This window comes from Marmota flaviventris, chromosome 4, assembly GCF_047511675.1.
Source record: "Marmota flaviventris isolate mMarFla1 chromosome 4, mMarFla1.hap1, whole genome shotgun sequence".
Lineage (NCBI taxonomy): Eukaryota > Metazoa > Chordata > Mammalia > Rodentia > Sciuridae > Marmota > Marmota flaviventris.
Window position 1 is genome coordinate 37,847,003 of NC_092501.1, and position 24,699 is coordinate 37,871,701.

The 24,699-nt window shown below is 47.9% G+C and overlaps 1 protein-coding gene across 1 annotated transcript; it reads left to right on the forward strand.

Moving 5' to 3' along the window:
* Positions 1-499: 499 nt before the first annotated feature.
* Positions 500-22,869, forward strand: Mmrn2 (multimerin 2). The gene is made up of 7 exons (XM_027939882.2): positions 500-720; positions 9,526-9,654; positions 9,733-9,839; positions 9,924-10,004; positions 10,702-10,887; positions 10,997-12,814; positions 16,685-22,869. Exons 1-7 carry the CDS (start codon positions 557-559, stop codon positions 17,065-17,067), a joined length of 2,868 nt encoding a protein of 955 aa, XP_027795683.2. The 5' UTR covers positions 500-556; the 3' UTR covers positions 17,068-22,869.
* Positions 22,870-24,699: the final 1,830 nt, after the last annotated feature.

The window sequence follows — 24,699 nt, forward strand, 5'->3', positions numbered from 1 at the left end:
AACTCCTGCCAAACCAGTTGGAGGAGCTGAGGCCAGGCACACAAGGTTTTTCCCCATGCCCTGGGCTTTGGCTGTGCTGTGTGACCCCAGGATAGCTCCTTTTCTTCTCTGAGCCTCCACCCACAGCCCAGTGGCAAAAGGTGCTGAGGAGGCATAGAGTGCCTCCACTTCCTGGCCAGCAGCATGGGTGGGCAGCAGGGTCTCCCCCGAGACTGATAAACCGCTTCCTGCAGCCCCACCTGGAAGCCTAGGCATTTCTCCTAACTCCCATGGGTTTGTAGGGCCACCCTCTGGGTCTCCCACACTCTAGTGTCCCTAAGCCAAGTCCTCCTGGAGCACAGGAACTGGTCTGCGTGGTTGGCAACCTCTGTGGGGGCCAGGCAGGAGGCGGGGGTGGGGGCGGCGGATGAGACCTACCCGGTGGGCCGGCCCAGGCCACTTCCTCTCTTTGTTGTCCCGTGTTTTCTTTTCCTTCTGAGATTTAACTTGAAGACCACGTCACTAGCAGTTTCTGCAGTCATTTGCCAAACCAGCCCAAGCCTGTCCCACCAGCAAGATGATCCTGACTCTGCTGCTCGGTCTTGGAGGGCCCCTGGGCTGGGGGTTGCTGGGGGCCTGGGCCCAGGCCCCTGATACCGGGTTCTCTGATCCACACCACCCAAGGCTGCCTGGGGTCTGGGGTGCAGAGGCTGAGGACACCAGCAGGGACCCTGTCAGACGGTAAGGAGGGCCTGGACCTTGGCAGAGGTCACTGGGCAGCATCTGAGTCCCAGTTCAGTCAGAGCAGGGATTCTCTGAAGCCATCTGTGAAATGGGCTAATACAATCTACCTGCTGGGCTAGCCATGAGGCTAGGCATCCTTCAAGGTGCTAGGCATCCTTCAAGGGTCTATGTTCAGAAAGCCTGTGTTGGGCACTCCAGAACTTCATCTAAGAATGACAGGGAGACTTGCCTGCCCCATAGCAGGGAATCTGAGCTGGGATTTGGGGGTGGGAGGAACAGCTCCTAACATTGATCACCCAGCATGGGGCACTGAGGGATTGTGATTCTAGTTGTTTCCAGCCAGTGAGGCCATGGTCCCCGTTCTTTGAAGGAAATCAATTCAGACAACTGAGCCCCAGCAAGGCTGATCCAGCTTAAGCCCTGAGGTATGGCCACTCCTGGGGATAAGGTTTGATCTGAGTGCCCAGGAAGCCTGTCCCTGACTGCCAAGCAGTGAAGAGAGAGGGCTCCCTGCTGCCAGAGCACAAGGAGGCAGGGGCATCCAGAGAGCTCTGCCACAGGGTCCTTCTGGAAATGAGTGTATGGTGTTACAGTCGCACCCCAGACACCATCCTCTAACACTCTATTTGTACAGAGCCAGGGACCCTCCTGCACATAGGTTCTGGTCCTGTGGGTTCCCCTCAGGGTATGAGGTGGTCCTGGAGCCTCATCTCCAGTGCCCCACAGGGCAACAGGTACCATCTGCTGGGCCAGCCTCTGGGCCAGGCATGTTGCCAAGTGTCATCTCCGTTAACTTCTCTAACAGCCCCATTTATAGAGGAGGTGCCCCAGATAAAACAGCCCAGGACAGGTAGAACAGGATCTGCTTTGACTTTCCAGCTCAGAGCCAACCTTCTGAGTGGAACACTAAGATCTGGAAGTGAGGGGCCCAATGCACACACCCACCCACAGCCTTTTGTGTGCATGTATGGAAGGAGCCATCACGTGTGCCTATAAGACAATCTGCCTAGGACAGGTCTTATCCAGCTTCTCCCATTTCTGGGTAACTGTTTGTGGACACTTCTCTGACAGCAGGTTTGGCCAGGGAGAAACAGGAGGGCACGAGTAGGCAGTATATACTGACCCTTAGAGAGGAAAGGGCTGTGGGGAGCAGAAGCCCCAGAAGTTGGATGTGCAGAGACTCCATTTCTGCCTCTCCCCTAGTTTGGCTCAGGGTGGGACACAAAGGTGATTCTTGGTGTGGGGAGTCCAGCCACCCAATTCCAGTTTCAGGACCAAGGACCAAGCCTTCTCTCCTAAGGCCATCAGCTTCATGCCCAGTTTCTCCCTCTCCCTTTGATGAAAAGGAGGATGAGGGGACCAGGAGGAGAGAGAAGGAAACCACTCTTCTTTCTCCCTTTGTTTCTTTTCACAACCCCCTTGGTTGTGGAGAAAGAGAGTGCATTCCCTAAGACCCGGGTAGCAAGGGTCCCTCAACCTTTCCCTGGCTGCTATGAGCAGCTTGGGGGTGTGTGTGCACCAGTTCACCTGGTTCAGGAATGCCCAGGCTTCCCAGGCCTGAGACCCTTGCACGCCAGAGTTTCCTTCCTGCGCCTCCAGAAGCTGCAGACCCCACAGGCCAAGCCCAAGTTGTTGAAGCATCCGGAGGGGTGCTGGGAAAGGAAGGAAACATGCATCTTCCTGGGCTGATTGCGTCCCATGCTCATGCTCCTGTGACTTGGGAGGTGGAAACTATTCCACTCCAGCCAGCAGGGAAGGGGAGGTGGACCGGGCACTTCACTCCAACAGTCCTGAAACAGAGGAGAGGCACCATCAGCGACAAGCCCCTGGCTGCCAGAGCCAGGCCTCGTGCCCTGATTTTGCCTCTCACACTGTTTCCAGAACTCCAGAAACAGGGCAGGCCCCGGACACAGAACCAGATCAAATGCTTTGGAAAGACAAGCTTGAACAGAACTACTCAGTGCCTGATGCCCCCTATCCCCAGATTGCCAGATCCTCCGGTAGAGGAGGGACATGGTTAGCCTGTTCTTAGGTCCCTGGGACCCCACAAGGTCAGGGTAGGGGATCCAGCAACATGAATATTTGGACTCCATGAAGAGGAGGCTCATACCAGCTCCGTGGCTTGGGTGGGGTGTTTAAGAATGTGGGCTCCTTGGACCCTAGTGGGTGTGCTCTAGTCCAAGTAGGGATTGCGGAGCCTGGGCAAGGTATCCCGCTCTCCACAGTAATCATCACAGCTTGGAGGCCTAGGGACACCACTCAGGGCCTCAGGGCTCCTAAGTGATGGGTCAGAGTCAGGTTCCACAACAGCTGGGCTGCAAGCCCCAGGTGTCCTTTATTCTGTCCCCACAAGAGGAGTGGGAGCACAGGGGATGCCTCTCCCAGCCGCCCAGCTGGCCCATCACCAGCCTCAGGCTTCTGCCCATGGGGGGAGTGTTTGGGATTTTTGCAGTGGGATCTGGAGACCCAGAAAAGTCCAATATGTTGCTGGAGGTCCCAGGAGTAAGGTGGGAGCCAGGGTGGCCATGTGTTCCCACTCCTGGATACAAGGCCCTGTGTGGGAACTGGAAAGCACCCCCACTGGTCAGAGCTGACACTCCCAGGCCCACACTTAAGGAAGCCCAGATCCAGGCTGGCAGCCCAGTGGGCTTCACACTTCTCTGTGAAGTCCCCTCTCTGGCTCAGGGACAAAGTCCTTGAGTGTCTCCCCTGGGATGTTCATGCTAATGGCTGGACTCAGATCCTCAGAAAGAAAGGCTGCTGAGAACTCGCCCTCCATCCCCAGGAAGACTTGAGGCTTGGTCGGGTGGGGTTACTGGCTGGTTAAGAGGCACTTAAGTGCTCTGCTTTCTGGACAGCACATGCATTAGCAGATCCATTATGCAGGAAGCTCTGGCTCCCGGCTCTGCCTTCCCCGAGCTCTCCTCTCTGTGTCCCCAAGGATGCAGCTTCTGCACATTTCCAGGAGGAGGGGGAGGCCTTGCTCAAGGTCACCCAGTCCAGGAAAGGAAGGGGAGGAGAGCTCCATGCCTCCCTGCTCCTGTCAGGGGTTGGCTGCTCCTCCGGTTTAGGGCAGGCATTAGGTTGGGGCCATGGGCAGGTACAAACCAGGCCAGAGGAGCCCACGCTCATTCTACATTGGCACCTGCCCCTCAGTAGACCTTTGGGAGATAAAGGCACCCATAGGGCTTCCCAGGGGAGGTTGCAAAGTGGGAGCAGGCCTGAGACAGAGGGTCATGGAAACAATGGGGCACTTGTACATGTGGGGCCCAAGGCATGCGTGCCAAAGCCAGCCGGGGGCTGCCAAGAGCCAGAGGAAACCAAAGCAAAGGTTAGGAATGTTCCCAGGGCTTCAGGGCCAGCAGCCTGCACTATGCCAAGGGAGGGATTGCCAAGGGAGGGGGAGCACAGTAGGGGAATAGTGGCCTCTAGAGTCCAGGGTTTGGGCAGGTCAGAAGAGAAAGTTCCCGGGCAGGAAGGGTGGGCAGTACTGCTTCCAGTTCTAGGAGTTGTTAGAGGTATAAATTACCACTCATTTCTGGCAGACTGGACTAGGCCAGACGCGCCCAGGGCACAGGCCTTCTGGGCCCTCTGCAATAGGTCAGAGGGTGTGTGAAGAATGTGACTTGTTTAGACAGGGTGTTTCTCAGCCTCGCTCTTGGCATTTTGGGCTGGATACTTCCTTGCTGTCGGGGGCTGTTGGAGGCTGTCCGGTGCATCTGGGAGTATTGAACAGCATTCTTGGCCTTTGACCACTAGATACCAACAGCACCCACCACCCAGTTACAACACAATGTCCCCAGACCCTTGCCAAATGCAACTGAAGAATTTCCCCTGTACCCTACTGAAAACCACTGGTTTAGAGAGATATAGAGGCCATGTTCTAGAAACTTTTAGGAGGCCCAGGGTGATGTGTCTGTGACAGGCAGCTCCTCACCCACATCTCCCAAGCACCTGAGCTCTAGGTCCAGCACTACCACAGTGCTTCAGCATTGAGGGAACACTTCTTCCTTTCATCCTGATTTTGATGTGCTTGCATTTTGCCATTTGCTCATCCCTCAGGGATGCACACGCCCCTTTCTTGTCTCTGTACCTTTGATTGGTACGTCAAACGTGCAATGTCCCACTGTTTTCATGATTTGGCTTTTTTTTTTTGGTGGTGGTGGTGGTACTGGCATGAATGAGAGATGCTACACCCCCAGCCCTTTCTTATTTTATTTTGTAAAAGGGTCTTGCTAAATTGTAGAGATGGGCCTTCAACTTGAGATCCTCCTGCCTCAGCCCCCCGAGTCACTGGGATTACAGGTGTGTGTCACCACATCTGTGATTTAGAGTGCATCATCTTATTTATTTTTCTCTTATTTGTTTTTACGGTGCTGGGTAAAGAACCCAGGGTCTTGGGCATACGAGGCAAGTGCTGTATCCCTGAGCCATGCCCACAGCCCTAGCGTGGGTCTTGATGGTTAGAAAGGAAACTCCTTATTCATTGTTCTCTCAAAATGTTCTTCCCTACTCATTTGCGATTTCTTTTACAGATGGAAATGATTTTTTTAAAGTTTTATCCTTATTAACAATACCAGAGGCCCGGGTCAGAAAACTATGGCCAATGGGCCAAATCTGTCCTGCCACCTTTTTTGTTTCAATAAAGTTTTATTGGAACACAGTGGGACTCATTCATTTACATACTGTCAGTGATCACTTGTGTGCTACAATGGTAGTGTTGAGTAGATGTGACAGAATCCCTGGGACTTGGGAAGACTAAAATCAGGCCAGCTTCATGGGCATTCTAGGTGCCCAGGCACATAAACAAGGCCCTGCCCTGGGGCCCCACAAGGACTCTGAAGGGCCCACATTTGGTTTGATCTCTGCTGTTGCCATCTTGAAATTCTTAATAGTTTTGAACAAGGAAATCACGTTTTCAATTTACACTGGGCCCTGCAAATTAGTTTTTTTGTTTTCCTTTTTTGTTTGTTTGTTTTTTGGTGGTACTGGGAATTGAACCCAGGGCGTTTTACTACTGAGCTACATCCCCAGCCCCTTTTTATTTTTATTTGAGACAGGGTCTCAATAGATTGCTGAGGCTGACCTTGAACTTGTTGTCCTCTTGCCTCAGCCTCCCATGTCGCTGGAAATATCGGTACATAGCGCCATCCCTGGCTTGAAGCTGCTCTTGTGTATTTACTATTTGTACCTTTAGAGAAGTTTGTTGACCCTTGGGTTAGAGTCAACCAGATCTACAAGGTTCCTTGAGCCTAATAAACGCCCTGCCCTCTCTGCTCTCTGAAGGCAATGACTTCAGTTGTTTAGCTGATTCTTTTAGCATTTATCTCTATATCTCCAAATAACATGCTATATTTCTACTCAGGAGATAGGATTACCTACGACTCAGCTCCCATTCCTACCCCATACCATGACCCAGAGGTGACTTGTGCGTGAGCACACAGCACCCACCCGCCACTCTCTCATGTTATCAATTTGAGTATTTATATCCCTACGACTAAAAAGGGATATATTTGGAGAGTTGGGTCTTAAAATAAACTATGAATCTTTTTTTCCCCTACATACTTTTAGCTTTCCCTGGAGTAAAAAATTATCTTGTTTTTTCCTTCCTTGTTTTTCTGTGCCTTGTCATTAACTCGATCCCAACCCCTCAGCTACTGGTTCATGTTAGGTGTTTGACCAACTCTGTCCTTTTGGTGATGCCTCTCTCAGAGCTGCCTGGTGTGTTCCAGTCTAGACTGTTGCTATGTCCCCACAGCCCACTGTTGTCCTTCGTCATCCTCCTGGAGGCTCCCTCCATCCTGATTCTGTGTGGGAACCCGATTCCTGAACTCATGCTTTCCTCTGTCTTGGCTTCTCTCCTGTTTAGGTGGAGCCTTTCCAGTACCACAGCGAGACTCAGTCCTAGGCTGTACCTTGGCCATCTAGTGGAGCTCTAGATTTCTATGTTCAGTCCCCAACCTCAGAGAGTCTCCTTTAACTGGCCTGGGGTAGGAAAAGACCATTCCAATTGCTAATGTGTGTCTGCGTCTGTGTGTATGTGTGTGTGTGTGTGTGTGTCTATGTGTCTGTGTGTCTATGTGTGTGTGTCTGTGTGTCTATGTGTCTGTGTGTCTGTGTGTCTAGGTGTCTCTGTGTGTGTCTATGTGTCTGTGTGTCTGTGTGTGAGTCTCTCTGTGTGTGTCTGTGTGTCTGTTTGTATGTCTGTGTGTCTGTGTGTGTGCTATGTGTCTCTCTGTGTGTCTATGTGTCTCTGTGTGTGTGTGTGTGTGTATGTCTGTGTCTCTCTGTGTGTATGTGTGTGTGTGTGTGTGTGTCCTTGTTTTTCTCTGGAAGCACATAGAACCATCTTGTCCCCAGAATTCTAAAATTTCTTGATGATGTGCTTTGATATGACTTTGTTTCCACCTTTTTGCAGGTAACTGGTGGGCCTTTGAATCTGGAAACTCAAGTCCTTTGTTTCTGGAATATGTTTTTGATTTTTTTCAATCAATGACTTTTTCCCTTTGTTCTCTCTTTCTGGAACTCTTATTATTTGGATGTTGGATTTCCAAGACTGTGCTCTAGTTTTCTTAAATTTTCTCTCCTCTTTTACATCTCTCTGTTTGCTCTTGTTTTAGGAAAATTTCTTTAACTTTATGCTCTAGCCATGTCATTGTGATTACATTTCTTTTTCATTTCTAATATTTAGTTTTTAATTTTTACAAGTTCCTTTTCTTCTTGGAATCCCCCCACCCTGCCTAGTGTCTTTTCCATAATTTCCTGTTCTTGTTTCTTGGATGAGGTCACTGTCTTATCAATCTGGAAATATTAGTACAACATTTTTGGAAAGTTTTCTTTTCCCTGCACACTCTTGGTTTACATCCAAGTTGACTTTATTCTATGAGCTCTTTTGGACCTCCTTCTGCCTTTGTTTGTTTGCTTTCAATGTCGGGGATTGAACTTGAGGCTCCTGCATGCTCAACACATGCTGTTACTAAACCACATGCCTACTTAAGAGTAAACAGACTGAAAAACTGAGGTCCGGAGATGTGGCTTTCTGATCTGTTTTGTTACAGGATGCTCTGGCTGGGCTACTTTACCGGGGGCAACCCTGATGTCAGCATTTTTACTTTCCCCTCTGGGACTGGGTCATTTTCCTGGGAAGCTTTTCCAGCCTGCTTACTAGAGGGTAAAGGCTGGCTGCCAGGCTTCTGGGAACCAAGTGGGAAAGCAGGAGTCTTATGCCCATAATGGATGTGGTCTCTCGATGCCTCAGTCCCTCTCCTTCCCCAGCAATATCTTTGATGATGCAGAAAATAAAATCCCAACACAAACAGCAACTCCATCACCAAGGTCCCTGAAACTGCCTTCTAACATCTCACGGTGTGGCCACTTCTCCCATATCACCCAGTCCAAGTGATATGTACTGGGTGGCTCAGGGCCTTCCCCTCCCTACTAGACCTTGATACAACCACCTATCTCTTACCCACCCCTGTCTTTTCTGTGCCCAGGAACCAGGGTGGCTCTTTCATGTGACTTGCTTAAACCCCTTCCCTGACTTCCATGCCCTCAGGACAGCGTAGCTCCTCCACTAGCACCCACCCCTCCGCAGTCTGGCTTCCTACCTCCTTCACCTCCTCCTTTCAGCCCTTCCTTCCCCCTCACCCATCCCAGCTCCTCTCCCTTTAAGACACAGCCCCTTTATTACCTCCTCTCAGAGCCTCCTCAGGTTCTAGCCTTTGTGGCTCTAAGATTGCCTGCTCTCCCTGGAGACCCTGAAGGGAAGGTCTGTGCCTCTGTCACGCCATTGCAAGTGCCCAGCACCTGGCACCCAAGATTTGCTGAGCTGAACTGGACTGTGGAGGTCATTGTGTCTTGCATCTCTGGGGAGCTTTGCTAGCTGCAGGGGTAGGGTGGGGCTTGACCTTCCCACTGACCCCATGGAGCCAGCCACCTGGACAGTGAGCTGGGTCCCTGTCAGCATGTACATCTCACTGCTTCCAGAACCACCACAGCCCATTCTGTGAAGAGCAAAGATGGAGGCATTACCCCTCAGGTGTGCAGGATGCTGAGTGTGACTCCCCAAACCACCCTGTAGGAACACAAAGCAGAGGCCTTTCCCAGAGAGGAGGCTGCCCTGCCCAGGCGCCTCCTCCTACAATGACCACTGCTCAGTCCATTTCCATCAGGGTTCTAATGGGCAAGGTCAGGGAGCAGGAGCCCTCACTATGATGGGGTTTCTGGTAAGTAGGATCGGGCAGGCTGTCACATGGGGTAGGAGCAGCATTCACGGAGCACTAGTCTGGAGTTAGGCATTTGGTACTTGTCCACTCACTCCTGGAGGACATTGCCATCTCCATGGTTTAGCACAGAGAAGGAAACTCCCTACATGCCTTGCTGGAAGTACACAGCCAGAAAGTGTAAAGCATTAAAACCCAGGACTCTCCAGCTCCAACTACACACCATGCTGCCTCCCTCGCACAGGGGAAACAGCAAGAGTCCTCTGGCTCTGCAGGAAAATTCGCTGTGTGATAGTAGATGAGCTCCCTAGCCTCTCTGTGCTGCCCCGGAGGAGGTTTCGAGAAGGCAGTGGAGCAGGTACCCTTGCAGGTAGAGTTTGTGGAGCGTTGCTTTAGAGCCCTGAGGATAGATAATGCAGAGCACCTCCTTATTAGGCTAATGGATTCCAGAGCCCCAGTACTGGGTGGGTCAGGGGGCATTATTGGGTGCCCTGCACTAGCAGTCTCTGTGGACCCCTAAAGGGGATTGTTGGGGCACCTGGGCATGACTCAGCAGCCTCTTCTCTGGTTTATTTTCCAGTAACTGGTGCCCTTACCAGCAGTCCAGACTGGTCACCTATGTTGCTGCTTGCAAAACGGAGAAATTCCTGGTCCATTCACAACAGCCATGTCCAGTGGGGGCTCCAGACTGCCAGAGAGTCAAAGTCATGTGAGTTGGGGCAGGCGGGCTGTTTGCATGGCCCCTGTGGGCTCCCTTTGGAGTCGCTGAGCCACCCTCCTCCCCCAGGTACCGTGTGGCCCATAAGCCGATATACCAGGTGAAGCAGAAGGTTCTGATCTCCATGGCCTGGAGGTGCTGCCCAGGCTTCAAGGGCCCCGACTGTCAGCATCACGGTAGGGCTCCCCGCCTTCCTTGGCTCCAGAGGTCCTGCAGTTCCTCTGGCCTCCAGGGTCAACATTCCATGCTTCCTTCTGCAGATCCCACAGCAACCCCGGAGCCTGCAGAACCAAGGAATGACCCCCAGAAGCCGTGGGACCAGTTGGTCAACTTCGAACTTGGTGTGTTGCTTTCCTGGAAGGTGCAGGTCGGGCAGAGTTCATGTGTCCCTTCCTTCCTCCCCTCGAGACAGTGCCTTTTAAGGAAAACTTTGGGCCTGGAATCAGAAAGGGCCCCCTTGTTCCTTGCATGCTCTTCCCCAGGAGGCGGGGCCTGAGCACACATCTCCTTTTCCTGGACCCCATTTTCTGTGAGACAGTGTTATCTGGCACCTTCCTTGACCTCTGAACTACACAAGCTCCTGGGCCTGGAAGACACCTCCTCACCCTCTCCCCTACCCTTAACCAGGGCCAGAAAGTTATGTCATCTCTGGTCTGTGCAGTCAACACAGGAGGGCCACCAAGAGATATCATTTGTGGTGTCTTTCAAGGCTGGGCCCAAGGGTGGGATGGGCAATGAGTTTCATCCTGTGATGAACTCCTGTCAATTGACAGGGAGCACAGAGAATGTCATTGTAGCTAGGGGAGGAAATATGCTGGGATTGACTAGTCACGTCTGCTGTGGATGTGGGAAGGAAGGTGAGAACTCAGTTGTCATGCATTTGCCTTTCTGGGGTTGAAGTCTTCTAAGTTCCAGCTCAGAGATTGTTAGCATGCACCTCCCCTCCCTTGCTTTTGGCTCCCAAATCCTCACTGGACTTCATGATCTGCCTAAGCCTGGCAAGTTAGGCTTCAACACCTGTGTCTGCTGTGTATTCAGGCCACCCCACTGCAGAGCTCAACGAGGTAGAGGAGGTCGATGTCCAGGTGCAGCATGAACAGCAGGAACACCTACTGGAAGATCTCCAGAATGATGTTGACCAGGCAGCAGACAGCCTCCCTGGGCTGTGGAAGGCTGCAACAACAGAGACATCTGCAACCACACAGGCAAATCAAACGGAGCTGGGTGAGTAGCAGGTTCTAGAGAAGGCCCGGATTTCAGAGGCCCTGCTAGTCCTCACTGGGGAGGGCTGTCTGTTGCTGTGGGCTTATGTAAACACATGCGTCTGTTGCAGAGTTTCCTGGCAGGTCCTTGGAGCAAGTGCTGCTGCCCCACATGGACACCTTCCTGCAAGCACATTTCAGCCCTATCTGGAAGAGCTTCAACCAGAGCCTGCACAGCCTCTCCCAGGCTGTAAGAAACCTGTCTCTTGACGTAGAGGCCAACCGCCAGGCCATCAAGAGGGTCCAGGAGAGTGCTGTGGGCAGAGCAGAGTTTCAGGAGCTTGGTGCCAAATTTGAAGCCAAAGTTCAAGAGAATGCCCAGAGAGTGAGCCAGCTACGCAAGGATGTGGAGGACCACCTGCACACCCAGCACCTCTCCCTGCAGCACTCCCTGTCTGAGGTCCAGGCTGATGTGGATACCAAGTTAAAGCACTTGCTCAAGATCCAGGAGTCCCCAGGGGCTAATGGCAGCCTGGTGATGGCAGCAGCAGGGGCAGCAGCAAAGCCAGAGCCAGAGAGCCTGCAGGCCAGACTGGGCCAGCTGCAGAGAAACATCTCAGCCCTGCATGTGGCCACCAGCCAGAGGGAAGAAGAATTGCAGAGCACCCTCAGGGGCATGAGGGCCACCCTGGCCCAGCATGTGGAAGAAATCAAGGAGCTATACTCTGAGTCGGATGAAACCTTTGATCAGATCAGCAAGGTGGAGCGGCAGGTGGAGGAGCTACAGGTGAACCACACAGCTCTGCGAGAGCTGAGAGTAATCCTGATGGAGAAGTCTCTGATCATGGAGGAGAACAAGGAAGAGATGGAGCGACAGCTCCTGGAGCTCAATCTCACCCTCCAGCACCTGCAGGGCTCCCATGCCGACCTCATCAAGTACATCAAGGACTGCAATTGCCAGAAGCTCTACTTTGACCTGGATGTCATCAGGGAAGATCAGAAGGATGCCACTCGCGCCCTGGAGGAAACCCAGGTGAGCCTGGATGAGCGGCGCCAGCTGGACGGCTCCTCGCTGCAGGCCCTGAGGAGCGCCCTGGATGCTGTGACTCTGGAGGTGGATGTGCACAAAGAGGAGGGCAGGCAGGCGCGGGCCGAGAGGGCCAGGCTCCGCAGCCAGCTGCAGGCGCTGGATGGCCAGGTGGGCACGCTGAAGACAGGCGCGGACCAGACCCGCCGCGAGATAAGCCAGCTACACAGCTCCTTCGCAGCCCTGCTGGAAGACGCACTGCGCCACGAAGCTGTGCTGGCCGCGCTCTTTGGTGAGGAGGTGATGGAGGACATGTTAGAAGAGGCTCCTGGCCCGCTGCCCTTGCGTTATGACCAGATTCGTGTCGCCCTGCAGGAGGCTGCCAGTGGGTTGCAGGAGCAGGCGCTCGGCTGGGACGAGTTGGCGGCCCGGGTGGCAGCTCTGGAGCAGGATGCAAGTCACCGCTCAGAGCCTTCAAGGCGGGCAGAGCACCTGGAGCCCAGCCACGATGCCCAGCTGGAAGATGCAGGAGCCACCACCGCCCTGGCTGGGCTGGAGCAAGAGCTCCAGCGCCTGAGCTCCCAAGTCAAGCGCGTGGGGCAGTGCTGCGATGCCTCCTGGGCTGCCTCCCTCAATGGCTCCCTTGAGGGCCTCCACCACGCCCTCTCCACCACTGAGCGTGGCTTGGAGCAGCATGAGAGGCTCTTCCACAGCCTCTTTGGGAACTTCCAAGGGCTGATGGCAACCAATACCAGCCTAGACCTGGGGAAGCTGCAGGCCATGCTGAACAGAAAAGGGAAGAAGGAGCAGAAAGGTGTGGAAACTCCCAGGAAGAGGGACAAAAAGCAAGTGGCATCTTGGGTGGATGCACATGCCAAAGGACTGGAGCAAGATGCCCTGGGCACAGAGCTCTGGGAGGCAGGTGAGTGCCTGGGTTGGGAAGTCTGAGCAGGTCTAGAGGACAGTGTTGTCTGACAGCCCAGCAGCTGGTCTACCCTGGAGAGGGACAGGATGAAAGAAACCAGGTTGGTCATCAGTCACCACTACCCACCTTCTCCTTGATTCACCTTCTTTCCTCTTAAGCTCTCTGGAGTACAGGCAGGTAAAAGTCATGAGAATAATTGTTGGTGTCAAAGCCCTTGATCTGGCGACAGTGCCACTTCCATGTTAAACCATTAGAGGCTCTACACACGGTTGGCTGAGTCCCAACTGTGGACAGAGGGGGAGGGCCTTTCTTCTTTCCATGGCATTCCCTCAAATTCCTTCATTTCAGCTCTTCACAACCCTGTCACCCCCCACTAACCAGCTTACCCTGGTATAGGAATTGTGATGGGGCTGCAAATGGCAGCACCCAACAAGAAGGGAATGTAGGAAGAAGCCTTGGGCCCTGAAAGCAGTCCATATTCAGCAAGTCCAGTTGGTCTATTTCATCACTCTGTGCCAGGCCCCTGTAATGCCCTTCTTGGACTTTTTTTTTCCAATATTGGGGATTGAACTTTGGGGGTACTCTACTCAGTGGTACATCCTCAGTCCTTCTTATTTTTTGAGATAGTGTCTTGGTTAGTTGCTCAGGCTGGCCTAGAACCTACAATCTTCCTGCTGCAGCCTTCTGAATAGCTGGGATTACTGGTGTGTACCACCATGCCCGGCTCCTTCTTGGGCTTTATCATGATGAATCATCACAGTAGCTCAACAATCCATTCACTATCATTACCATCTTACCTGAAACCAAGGCTCAAACCCAGAAAGTGACTAGCTCACACAGCTGAAGAACATCACAGAGAAGCTGTCTCTAGGGTGCTGATTTTCCCCTTCTGGGGCTCTTGAAGGTTGGTTTCTGCAGGGCCCCAGGCTCTAGGTCTACAAGCTTGCTCTGAGTTTGAGGCCAATATTCCGACCTTTCCCTGAGGGTGGATCTGTGTTTTAAGTGATTCTATCTTTCAGATAATCTAGCTTTGGCATTGGGGCCCCTTCCTCATCCAGTCACAGGGCTAAGTATAAAGCCATCATCATGGCTGCCTATACCCTGGAATAGGCTGGTGAGCAGAAAGTATGAACCTTGCTGAAGGTCCATCTCAGCCCATGCTGAACAGAAAAAGGAAGAAGGAGCAGAAAGGTGTGCAAACCCTGCTGCCCTCCATTAGAGCCCAGGAGGAAGTGTGGAGCCGTGGAAAGAGCTCACGCTCTCATCACTTGTCTCAGTTTCTTACTCTGTAAAATGGGACAATCACTACTTGCATCAAAGAGTTATGAAGACTAACAGCTACATCTTCCAAATACCTAGCACAAGACCCAAGTGTCTTTTCCACAGCATTTTCGCAGCTGAGGCTGTGTCCACTTCCACTACTTCTTCCATATTGTTTTCCTCTTGTGAGTGGCTCAAGGTCTTTGTACTGATGACATTCAGCTTTTGCTTAGTGATTTCTGGATCTGTGTTTACCATTGCAGTATTTTGTTATTTCAAAATATATTTTTCCTTTAAAAAGCCCCTTTATTTGTCTTACAGAAAGTCCTTAGGACTTGGATTTGTGCCCCACAGGGACATGCACAACCCTTCCACCAACATGAAGGGCATGTTGGGATTTTTAGCTCTAAAATGAATGAACTCCCAGGAACAGCAGGGTGAGAGAGGACCCATTACCGGTAGAGGGCGTTGTCAATCATCTCTTTATCAACTGGGCAAGAGCCCCACCTTCTGGGTACTTGCGGAACTGCAGCGCCAGCCGCCTGTCTTTCCTTGGCATAGTTACTCTTCCAAGCTAATTGTTAGAAAAATCTTCCAGAATTAGAGAAAAGAATAATTTTATTATTGCTGGACTGGGAGTCACAAATCTGGGTTCTAGTTCAGGAGCCTAAGTCACTAACTGTTATGTGAGGACTTGGTTTCTTTCCTGAAAAATGGGGAGCTTAGTCTCAAATTCTCTCTCTTCCCCAGAGAAAACATATTGAAAAAAAAAAAAAACACAAGGAGGGCTGAGCTTATGGCTCAGCGGTAGACCACTCCCCTAGCACGTGCGAGGCTCAGGGTTCAATCCTCAGCACCACATATAAATAAGTAAAATAAGGGCATTGTATCCAACTACAACTAAAAATTAAATATTCTTAAAAAAAAAAAGTGATGCCAAGGTCACAGCAGGGTCTCGAGTGGAGCCTCACTTTTTTTTTTTTTTTTTTTTAGTTGCAGATGGACACAGTACATTTATTTATTTATTTATTTATTTATTTATTTATTTATTTATTTATTTATTTTTATGTGGTGCTGAGGATTGGACCCAGTGATTCACACGCTCTAGACAAGTGCTCTAACACTGAGCTACAACTCCAGACCTCCTGTCCCATCTTGTGGTTCTGTCCTCTTGTCACTCAACCTCCCTGGCCGGGCAGCCAGCAGGCTCCTTCATCCCTGTACACATGACTTCCTCTGTCTCCAAGCTTGTGTGTGGGCCTGGTGTCTCCAGCAGGACTATCCTCCTAAGCCCAGAGAAATTGTTTCTGCAAATGAGGAAAGCAGGAACAAAACCAAGATATCTGAGGTCTGCTCACAGCATCGTAATTTATTGGTTGTGTGATCTGAAGCTACAAGTTGTCTCTTTCTGGGCCTCAGTTTCTCCATCTGTAATCTCTGTGCAGCACTTTGGAAACCACACTGAGAAGGCCAGTTGAAGGAGGCTTCTGTTTCCTTCTTGCTTTAAGCTCCTGTGCCCACATACAATAGGAAACACCTTCACTGCTTCTCAGTTATCTTGAGGAAACTAAATTATTCTCTTTCCCCTTGGTGTCAAGATTCCTCAAAGGTAGAAGTCATCTGGGAGTCATTCCTGTCTCAGCCTGCCATTTGCAAACCATATCTCCTTGAGCAGCCAGCTAAAGATTAAGCCTCAGTTTCCTTCCTCAGGGACTCTTTTCTCTTAAGAAAGTTGTGAGAAAATGGATCAAACCAGAAAGTGCTTAGTTAAGCTAGGCATGGTGGCTCAGACCTAATCTCAGGGACTTGGGGGTTAAGGCAAGAGGATCACAAGTTTTGAGGCTGGTCTTGACAACTTAGTGAGACCCTCAAAATTTAAAAAAAATATTTTTAAGGGCTGGGGATGTAATTCAGTGGTAGACCACTGCTGTGTTCAATCCCCAGTACAACAACAAAAAAAGTGCTTTATTGAAATGTACATTAGTCAGACAATGGATTTATAGTTTCCCTTCTCCCTCATTCTCTGAGATGATATAGCTGTTAGGAATAGTTAGGTTGTCTAGAAATAGTGACCTATTTCTAACACCAATAAGATAAGGAAGGCATATTGTCATCTATCGGAGCTGCCAACCTATGCTGGTTCACAAAATCTGACTACTTCAATACCTTAAGAAAACAGCGAAGAAAGCACGCAAGCACACAGAAGTACCTTTTCAAAATCCCGGGACAGCTCTGTGACCTTAGGGGTCTGTGGAAAGAGAGAGTCACTGGAATTCTTTATTCTTATATAGGGGACACACAAGGGGAGGTTCCATGGAACATTCTATCCATAAAAAGGCAAAGGGTAAGATTGCAAAGGAACAAGGAGACAGCCCACAGTTGGGCAACGCCCACTCCCAGAGCTGCACCTTCTGTCCCAGCAGAGGCAAGTGCACTTCCATTGCAATAGGGGCAATACCAGTCCAGTACCTCTTTACTCGGGACTTAGAAGTCTGTGCGTAGCTCCTGTCCAAGGTGGCTCCCTACAAAGGCAGGTCTCAGCTTTTAATTTTTCACCCAAGGGATTGAAAGACCAAGCCACTGAGCACTCTTCCTCCTTCATTTCAGGCTCCCCTGTGGCCTTCTATACCAGCTTTTCAGAAGGTACAGCTGCCCTGCAGACGGTGAAGTTCAACACCATGTCCATCAATGTTGGCAGCAGCTACTTCCCTGAACACGGCTACTTCCGAGCCCCTGAGCGTGGCGTTTATCTATTTGCAGTGAGCGTTGAATTTGGCCCAGGCCCCGGCACGGGGCAGCTGGTATTTGGAGGTCACCATCGGACCCCAGTCTCTATGACAGGGCAGAGTGGGGGAAGCACAGCCACAACCTTTGCTATGGTTGAGCTACAAAAGGGTGAGAGGGTATGGTTTGAGTTAACTCAGGGATCAATAACCAAGAGAAGCCCACCAGGCACTGCATTTGGGGGCTTCCTGATGTTCAAGACCTGAAACCTGGGTACAACTCTCATCAGACATCAGGGACCTGCCTGCTCTTCTTGGCCTGAGGCCCCACCTGGCAATGATCTGGAGACCATCCAGTTGGCCTAGCTCTTCTCTGGAAACCCTCTACAAAAGACCACTTGATATCTAGTTCTGTGGTTTCCTCTAGATGCACTGGGTCGGGGTATTCCTCAAAGAGGAGGAGAGAGAGACTGCTTCTCTCTGGGCAGGGCCTTGTCCTGGAAGTGTGAACCTCGGCTCCAACTGCCTTCCTGAGAAGTATGGTTTGGACTCTGGCTCTTGGCCATACCCTGCATTCTACAGACTTCTTTGGTATTTTGCTCTTCCTATTACTGGGAACTTTTATACACTTTAAACCTCTCTTCTGCTTCCTCTTCTCCCTAATTATATGCTAGAAAGTCATTTTTTTTTTTCCCAGAAGGAATGTCAAAAATGGAGGTGGTGGGATGGATATACCTTAGTGGTAGACTACTTGCCTCGAATGCATGAGGACCTGGGTACAGTCCTCAGAATTGCAAAACAAAAAAGCAGAGGTGACATTTAAGCCAAAATTGGAACCCAGTCTTCAGCTGTTACAGGACAAGATAAAACCAACCCTTTTGGTCTCCATCAATTAGAAATGGAGCAAAGTCCTGTTGAGTTAATCAAGGGCAACAAAATCAGCATATTTGGCTTCAGTCATTCTTCGTCTTTATCTGTACCTATAATTTTAATTTCACATCCTTTTCTCCTAGACTTATTCAGGGTAAAGGCCAAAACATGCCAAATAGGAACTAAAATGTATGTAGCCTTCACTGTTTTTACTTCATCCAGTATACCATGACTGTACTACTTCTTAGCATCTCTAACCAGGAAGGGTGCTGAGGGAGGAAGAAGTGAAGGAATAAAATCTCCCTCGATGATGATCAACTTTTGAATAAAGTGATGCCCTTCAAATCTCTGCCTCATTTACTTTTTTAGTATTTATTTTTTAGTTGTACACAATACCTTTATTTTGTTTATTTTTATATGGTGCTGAGGATCGAACCCAGGGCCTTGAACGTGCTAGGCGAATGCTCTAGTGCTGAGCCACAACCCCAACCCCTGCCTCATTTACTTTTGGAGAGAGAAAACATTTGGCAAAGTACGTGGAGATATGGGACAACAATGAGACTGTGTGAGGTCAATGTGATTCTCATTATTCTAGGCCCAGTTTGATTTCAGCAATTTCAGTTAATTTTACATGAAATAGACAGTGGCTTCCATACTGGGCTATGACATTGATACCAGACAGTATAGCAAAGAAAAGCAATTATTCCTGCAATATAAACATGTAGTTTTCAAAAATTTTCAGATCCTAGAGGAAACAGCCTTGAGAAAGTAGTCATCAGTTGTCAGAAAATAGAGTGGAATTTTGGGGGGTAATATTCAATATTTGTTGAATATTTTTTAAACTTTTTAAAATATATCTTTATTTTGTTTATTTATTTTTTTTGTGGTGCTGAGGATCGAACCCAGGGTCTCACACGTGAGAGGCAAGTGCTCTACCGCTGGGCCACAACCCCAGCCCCAATATTTGTTGAATATAGTCTTTACAAGAAAATCAGATTGGACTGGGTAATAAGTTGGTTGTGTTAACAAGGTTTCTAGTATGCCTTGTAATTTCCCTGGAGTCATTCATTCAAATTTCCCCTCAGAATTTATTTGCCAGAAAGCTTTATAAACTCAATTACTAAAATGTTAAAATTTTCCAGGCTACTCTGCCACTGATGGTTTGACTTTTGGTAAATCACAACTCTTCAAATCTTTGTCTTCATAGTTGAGGTGAGCAATCTAACAGCTCTCTCATTAAGTATTCTTGACCTTGACCACAGGTTGAATCTTGCTCACCTCCAATGAAGCTCTAAGTTGCCAAGGCCATTCCTGATCCTGGGTATAAGTAGTTGGGCCACGGCAGGTCCAAGACTATAGTTCCTGAAGGATGTCACTCCTGCTGCCAGCCAGACCAACCTGTCTTGGATCTTCCTGTTGCTATTGAGCAGGCTCTGCTGATAACTAAAACTGAAACATTAGGCAGTGTGGTCTTACTCTTTAAGACTTCCATTTGGATTTATTACACATAATAAGCAGAGTGAATTAATCTTGTCCATAAAGGGTGCCTGTCCTCCAACTTCAGAGGATAAGTGCTCTTCAACAGGAAGGTTGTAAATAAAAGCTAACCTGGCTAACTCTGCCAGCAGCATTGTATCAGACACTCCTGACATTTCTAGAATCATGGTTCTTTTAGCTAAGGTGCCTTCCATACAACAAAACATATGTGATTGCACATCATAAAACCTTAAGTACAAATTTTCTATTTACACAGTTCTATGATTAGAAACCTAGGTCAGCAAGAAACCTTAACTTCCTCTGAGAATTTCTTACCTCTGCTGAGGTAACTAACTCTGGGTAGAGACTTTCTCAGTGCCCTTCCAGGGAGACCCTTGTGACCCAGGCTAATGTTAAAAACTCCTTACTTGAGCCCCAGAACAACACAAGGGTCAAACACACAGTGGAACTTCCCCAAACCTGGAGCAGGGGAAGATCATAAAAATATTTTTAAAATATTGCAAAGCAGGAAAGGGTACCATAAGCACATAAAGACATTTTAGTAAAAAAAAATTTTTTTTTAGGGGTGGGGTACTGGGAATTGAACTCAGGAGCACTCTACCACTGAGCCACATCCCCAGCTCTATTTTGTATTTTATTTAGAGACAGGGTCTCACTGAGTTGCTTAGTGCCTTACCTTTTTGAAGGCTGGCTTTGAACCCTCCATCTTCCTGTCTCACCCTCCTGAGCTGCTGGGATTATAGATGTGTACCACAGCGCCCAGCCATTGTAGTAATTTCCCAAAAAAAAAAAAAAAAAGAAAAAAGAAAAGAAAAGAAAAAAACATAGAAAGGATCAGACAGAAAATCTCAAACACTTGAGATTAATGGAAAGATGGGAATGATTTCAAACTCAAACACAGCCCCTATATTTGGGTTCATGGGGCAGAATAAGAACCCAGAACAGGACGACTGCTGACCCTCTGGAGGCAGGGAACTGCTGCCCCAAACAAGTGTGACCACATTGGAGTCAGGACCTGTAGGGGTCAATGCAGAATATGTCTCCCCACACCAACATGTCATGTTAAAATAACTTCTGTCCTTTACTTTTATTTCAGGAACACTGTAAGGAGGGTATAGTCTGTAAGAAGTATTTTTTTTTAGGCTGGGGGTAAGGCTTAGTGCTACAGTACTTGCCTATGGACAAGTATGGACCTTATGCACAAGGTCCCTGGGTTCTATCTCTAGCACCACACACCTGCGTGCGCACGCACACACACACACACACACACACACACAAAATTTTTTTGTTATGGTTTAGATCTGGAATGTCCCCCAAAAGGAAGTGATGTGAAAACACGGCTTCAAAGGCAGCAAGGTTTTAGAAAATGATTATATATTTAGAAAATGAGCTATAACTTCATTGGTGGATTAATCCATTTGCTGGATTAACAATGGACTACAGTGTGGTAGCTATAGGCAGGTAGAGCATGGCTGGAGGAAGTAGGTCACTGGGGCATGCCCTTGGTGATTGTACTTGTCCCTGGCTCCTTCCAGCTCTTTCTGCTTCCCAGTTGCCAAGAACTGAGCAGCATTTCTCCCCTATGCTCTTTGACAACAATGTTCTTCCTTCTCTCAGGCCCAGAGCAATGGAGCCAGTTGACCATAGACTGAACCTCTGAAACTGAATAAGAGAGGATAGGTAATGGACCCCAATTAAGTTTTTCCCCAAATGTAAAGACTGCTCCTTGAAAATAATCTGTAGATACATTCTAGCCATGCTTTTGTCCCAGAGCAGTGGAAAAACTGCAGTTGGGGTCTGAGTCGGCTCAGTGATAAAGCACTTGCCTAGCATGTGTGAGGCACTAAGTTCAATCCTCAGCACCACATAAAAAAATAAATAAATAAAATAAAGTTAAAAACAAAACAGAGGTTGGGGCAGACTTGAATGGAGGTTACAGGAAAGTTCAAACTCAAGGTCTGAAAGGGCACAGCCAATTAGGTCACAGGCCATACCAATATCTCTGGAACTTTTCCAAGACCTGATTATTATCTATGCAGATATTGATCAGTGCCCCCACTCAATAGCTATATAAGCCCCTAGACTAGGACATTTAAACAGCAACCTGCTATCAGGTCTCCTCTCACTCTGCAAGAGTTCTCTCTTTTCTCCACACTTGAATAAATTTTACTCCTTTCACTCTTGCCTTCCATCATTGTCTGTGGATTTCACTCTTTGAATTTGTGAGACAAGTACCCAGAAAGAAATTGGCAGTGAGCCTCTGAGGCCCACTGCAACACTGGAGGTAAGAGTGTACCATTAAGAGCCATGACATCTCCATCATGTGGGATTAGGCCCCAACTTCCTTAGTAAGACTCCTGTGGCACAAGAATTAAAATCAAGAATCAATAGATAGGATGGACTCAAACTAAAAAGTTTCTTCTCAGCAAAAGAAACAATCTGTGAGGTGAATAGAGAGCCTACATCCTGGGAGCAAATCTTTACCCCTCACACATCAGTTAGAGCACTAATCTCTAGGGTATATAAAGAACTCAAAAAGCTAAACATCAAAATAACAACTCAATCAATAAATGGGCCAAGGACCTGAAGAGACACTTCTCAGAAGACGATATGCAATCAATCAACAAATACATGAAAAAATGTTCATCATCACTAGCAATTAGAGAAATGCAAACCAAAACCACTCTAAGATTTCATCTCACTCCAGTCAGAATGGCAGCTATTATGAAGACAAACAACAGTAAGTGTTGGCGAGAATGTTGGGGAAAAAGGTACATTCATACACTGCTGGTGGGACTGCAAATTGGTGCAGCCAATATGGAAAGTAGTATGGAGATTTCTTGGAAAATTGGGAATGGAACCACCATTTGACCTAGTTGTCCCTCTCCTCAGTTTATACCCAAAGGACTTAAACAGCATACTACAGGGACACAGCCACATCAATGTTTATAGCAGCACAATTCACAACAGCTAAACTGTGGAACCAACCTAGATGCCCTTCAACAGATGAATGGATTAAAAAGAATATGGCATATAAACACAATGGAATAAAATAGAATAAAAAGAATAAAATCATGGCATTTGCAGGTAAATGAATGAAGTTAGAGAAGATAATGCCAAGTGAAGTTAGCCAATCCCCAAAATCCAAATGCTGAATGTTTTCTTTGATATAAGGAGGCTGATTCATAGTGGGATAGGAAGAGGGAGCGTGGGAGGAATAGATGAACTCTAGATAGGGCAGAGGGGTTGGAGGGGAAGGGAGGGGGCATGGGGTAATTACTAATGTAATTACTAATTACATTAATTACTAATGGTGGAATGTGATGATCATTATTATCCAAAGTACAGGTATGAAGACACGAATTGAATATACTATGTATACAACCAGAGATATGAAAAATTGTGCTCTATATATGTAATAAGAATTTTAATTCTGCTGTATTATATAAATTAAAAAAGAAAAAATAGCCACAACATGCCACCTGATAGTAGTGAAAAAGAATCTGGCTTTGCTGTGACTCTTGGAGATGATGCCCAGGCATCCCTGCTGTGATTAGCTGCTAATACTAAAAATGGGCTTTCTCAGCTGCAGCGGCCTGCAACTTACACAGCTCCCACCCACCAGCAGAAGCAGAGAATCGAGTTTCATCTCAAACTCTCGTTTCAAAACCGTAAGCTCAAAATAAACTTTTTCTCCTCTAAGTTGTTCTTGTCAGATATTTCATTTTGCAGAGATGAAAAGTTGACTAACAGGTTTTATAAGGTCTCCTTTCCTCTCACACTTTGAAGTTCTTCTCTACTCTTTATGTCAAAAACATAAAAATTTGATGGGAGTGGTGGCACACAGCTATAATACAAGAGACTTGGGAGGTTGAGGCAGAAGGATCACAAGTTCCAGGCCAGCTTCAGCAACTTGGCTGTCTTAAAAAACAAAAAGGGCTGAAGATGTAGCTCAATGGCAAAGCACCCCTGGGTTCCATTCCCAATATCAAACCACACACACAAAAAAACATTAAAAAAATCAAACAAAAAACCTCTGCCTCCAGTTCTAGCCTGAGCCTGGTTTCCATCCTTCTCCATTGGGAAAGATCAAAACGTGGCTTGACAATGACAGAACTCTCTGAGGTTGGAGGTAAATGAATAGAGTGGAGAATTGCCTTTTATTTTCATTCCAACAAAGAGTTTTTGTCCCATCACCTCAACACACATACAAACACACACAGAAGTAAAACCAAAAAACCAGGAAACCAAGACACACAGAGGGGAGACAGAGATTCACTAGTACAAAGATGAGCAATTATCCCCAAATTGGCAAACATTTGTGGAAAACTAGTGTCATGAACAAGAAGATTCCAGATTCAACAAACTGAAGATTTGGGGATGTTTATATTTCTAGAAACAATTGAGGAAATTGATTTTATTTTATTTCCATAGTGCTGGTGTGGCAAGGGCCTCATGCACCCTAGGCAAGTACTCTATCACTGAATCACACCTCGGCCCCAGAAAATTGGTAATTTAAACCTGGATTACAATTACTTGGAGCCTGGTTCTAAACACCATCCTGCATGGACAGAATGCTGGTGCCAGGAAAGTTATCAGAGGATTCTGAAAGCTCTCAATGTACCAAAAGTAAGATGTCTTCAAAAAACGATGGACATATGTCAGTAGGACTCAGGAGCCACCTAGAAGAAATGCTTGTAGCCAAGTGTGGATCCATTTAAACATCAAAATCAATAATAACTTAGTAGACCCATTAGAATGTCAATGAAATAATTTAGACCCATTAGAATGTCAATGAAATATGTAAATATAATAATGGCATTAGAAAATCACTACTTTGTAACCACTGATTAACGCAAAAATCATCAATGAATGCTAACAGTTTCAAAATCTTTCCAATAACATCCTCATTACAAAGGTAAAGTTTTCAATTTCACAGAAATAAAGTAGCACCTTAAACAAGTGTTTGGTGGCAGCAGCATCAGTAATGAGACCCCCTGATGCCATGGCCTCCTGATGGGATGCAGTGGCCTTGATTATCAAAACTATCAGTATTTGTTTCATTCTGAAGAATAGGAGACCCAAAAGCTAAATGCAATGCATGATCTTGGAGCAGATTTTGCATAAGGTAAAATGTGCTCTCAACATTATCAGAACGACCAGCAAAACTTGAATAAGGTCTACATTTATGATATTATTGATTAGTGCTATGGAGTCAATGCTAACTTCCCTGGTTTTGCTAATTGTATATAATTGGTTAAGTAACAGAATATCCATGGGGTATTTAGGAATAAAGGGACGTGAACTCCTTGCCTTACTCCAAATAGTTCAGGGAAAAATGTGTATATGTATGTATGTGTACACAAACATTACCAGGTGAGCCTTGTGATTTCCTGGTACAGAATGACAAGGCAATTGTAGCAAAATGTTACTTAATGAATCTGGGTGAAGGACAAATGGCTTTCTTCATACAATCTTTGCTATTCTTCTGAAGTTTGAAATGTCTCAAAATAAAATTAGAAGCCTGGTGTG

Coding starts and splice junctions, on each gene's coding strand:
- Mmrn2 (XM_027939882.2), top strand. CDS start 557: ATGATCCTGACTCTGCTGCTCGGTCTTGGAGGGCCCCTGGGCTGGGGG. Junction 721..9,525: donor AGCAGGGACCCTGTCAGACG/GTAAGGAGGGCC, acceptor TTTATTTTCCAG/TAACTGGTGCCCTTACCAGC. Junction 12,815..16,684: donor CACAGAGCTCTGGGAGGCAG/GTGAGTGCCTGG, acceptor CCTTCATTTCAG/GCTCCCCTGTGGCCTTCTAT.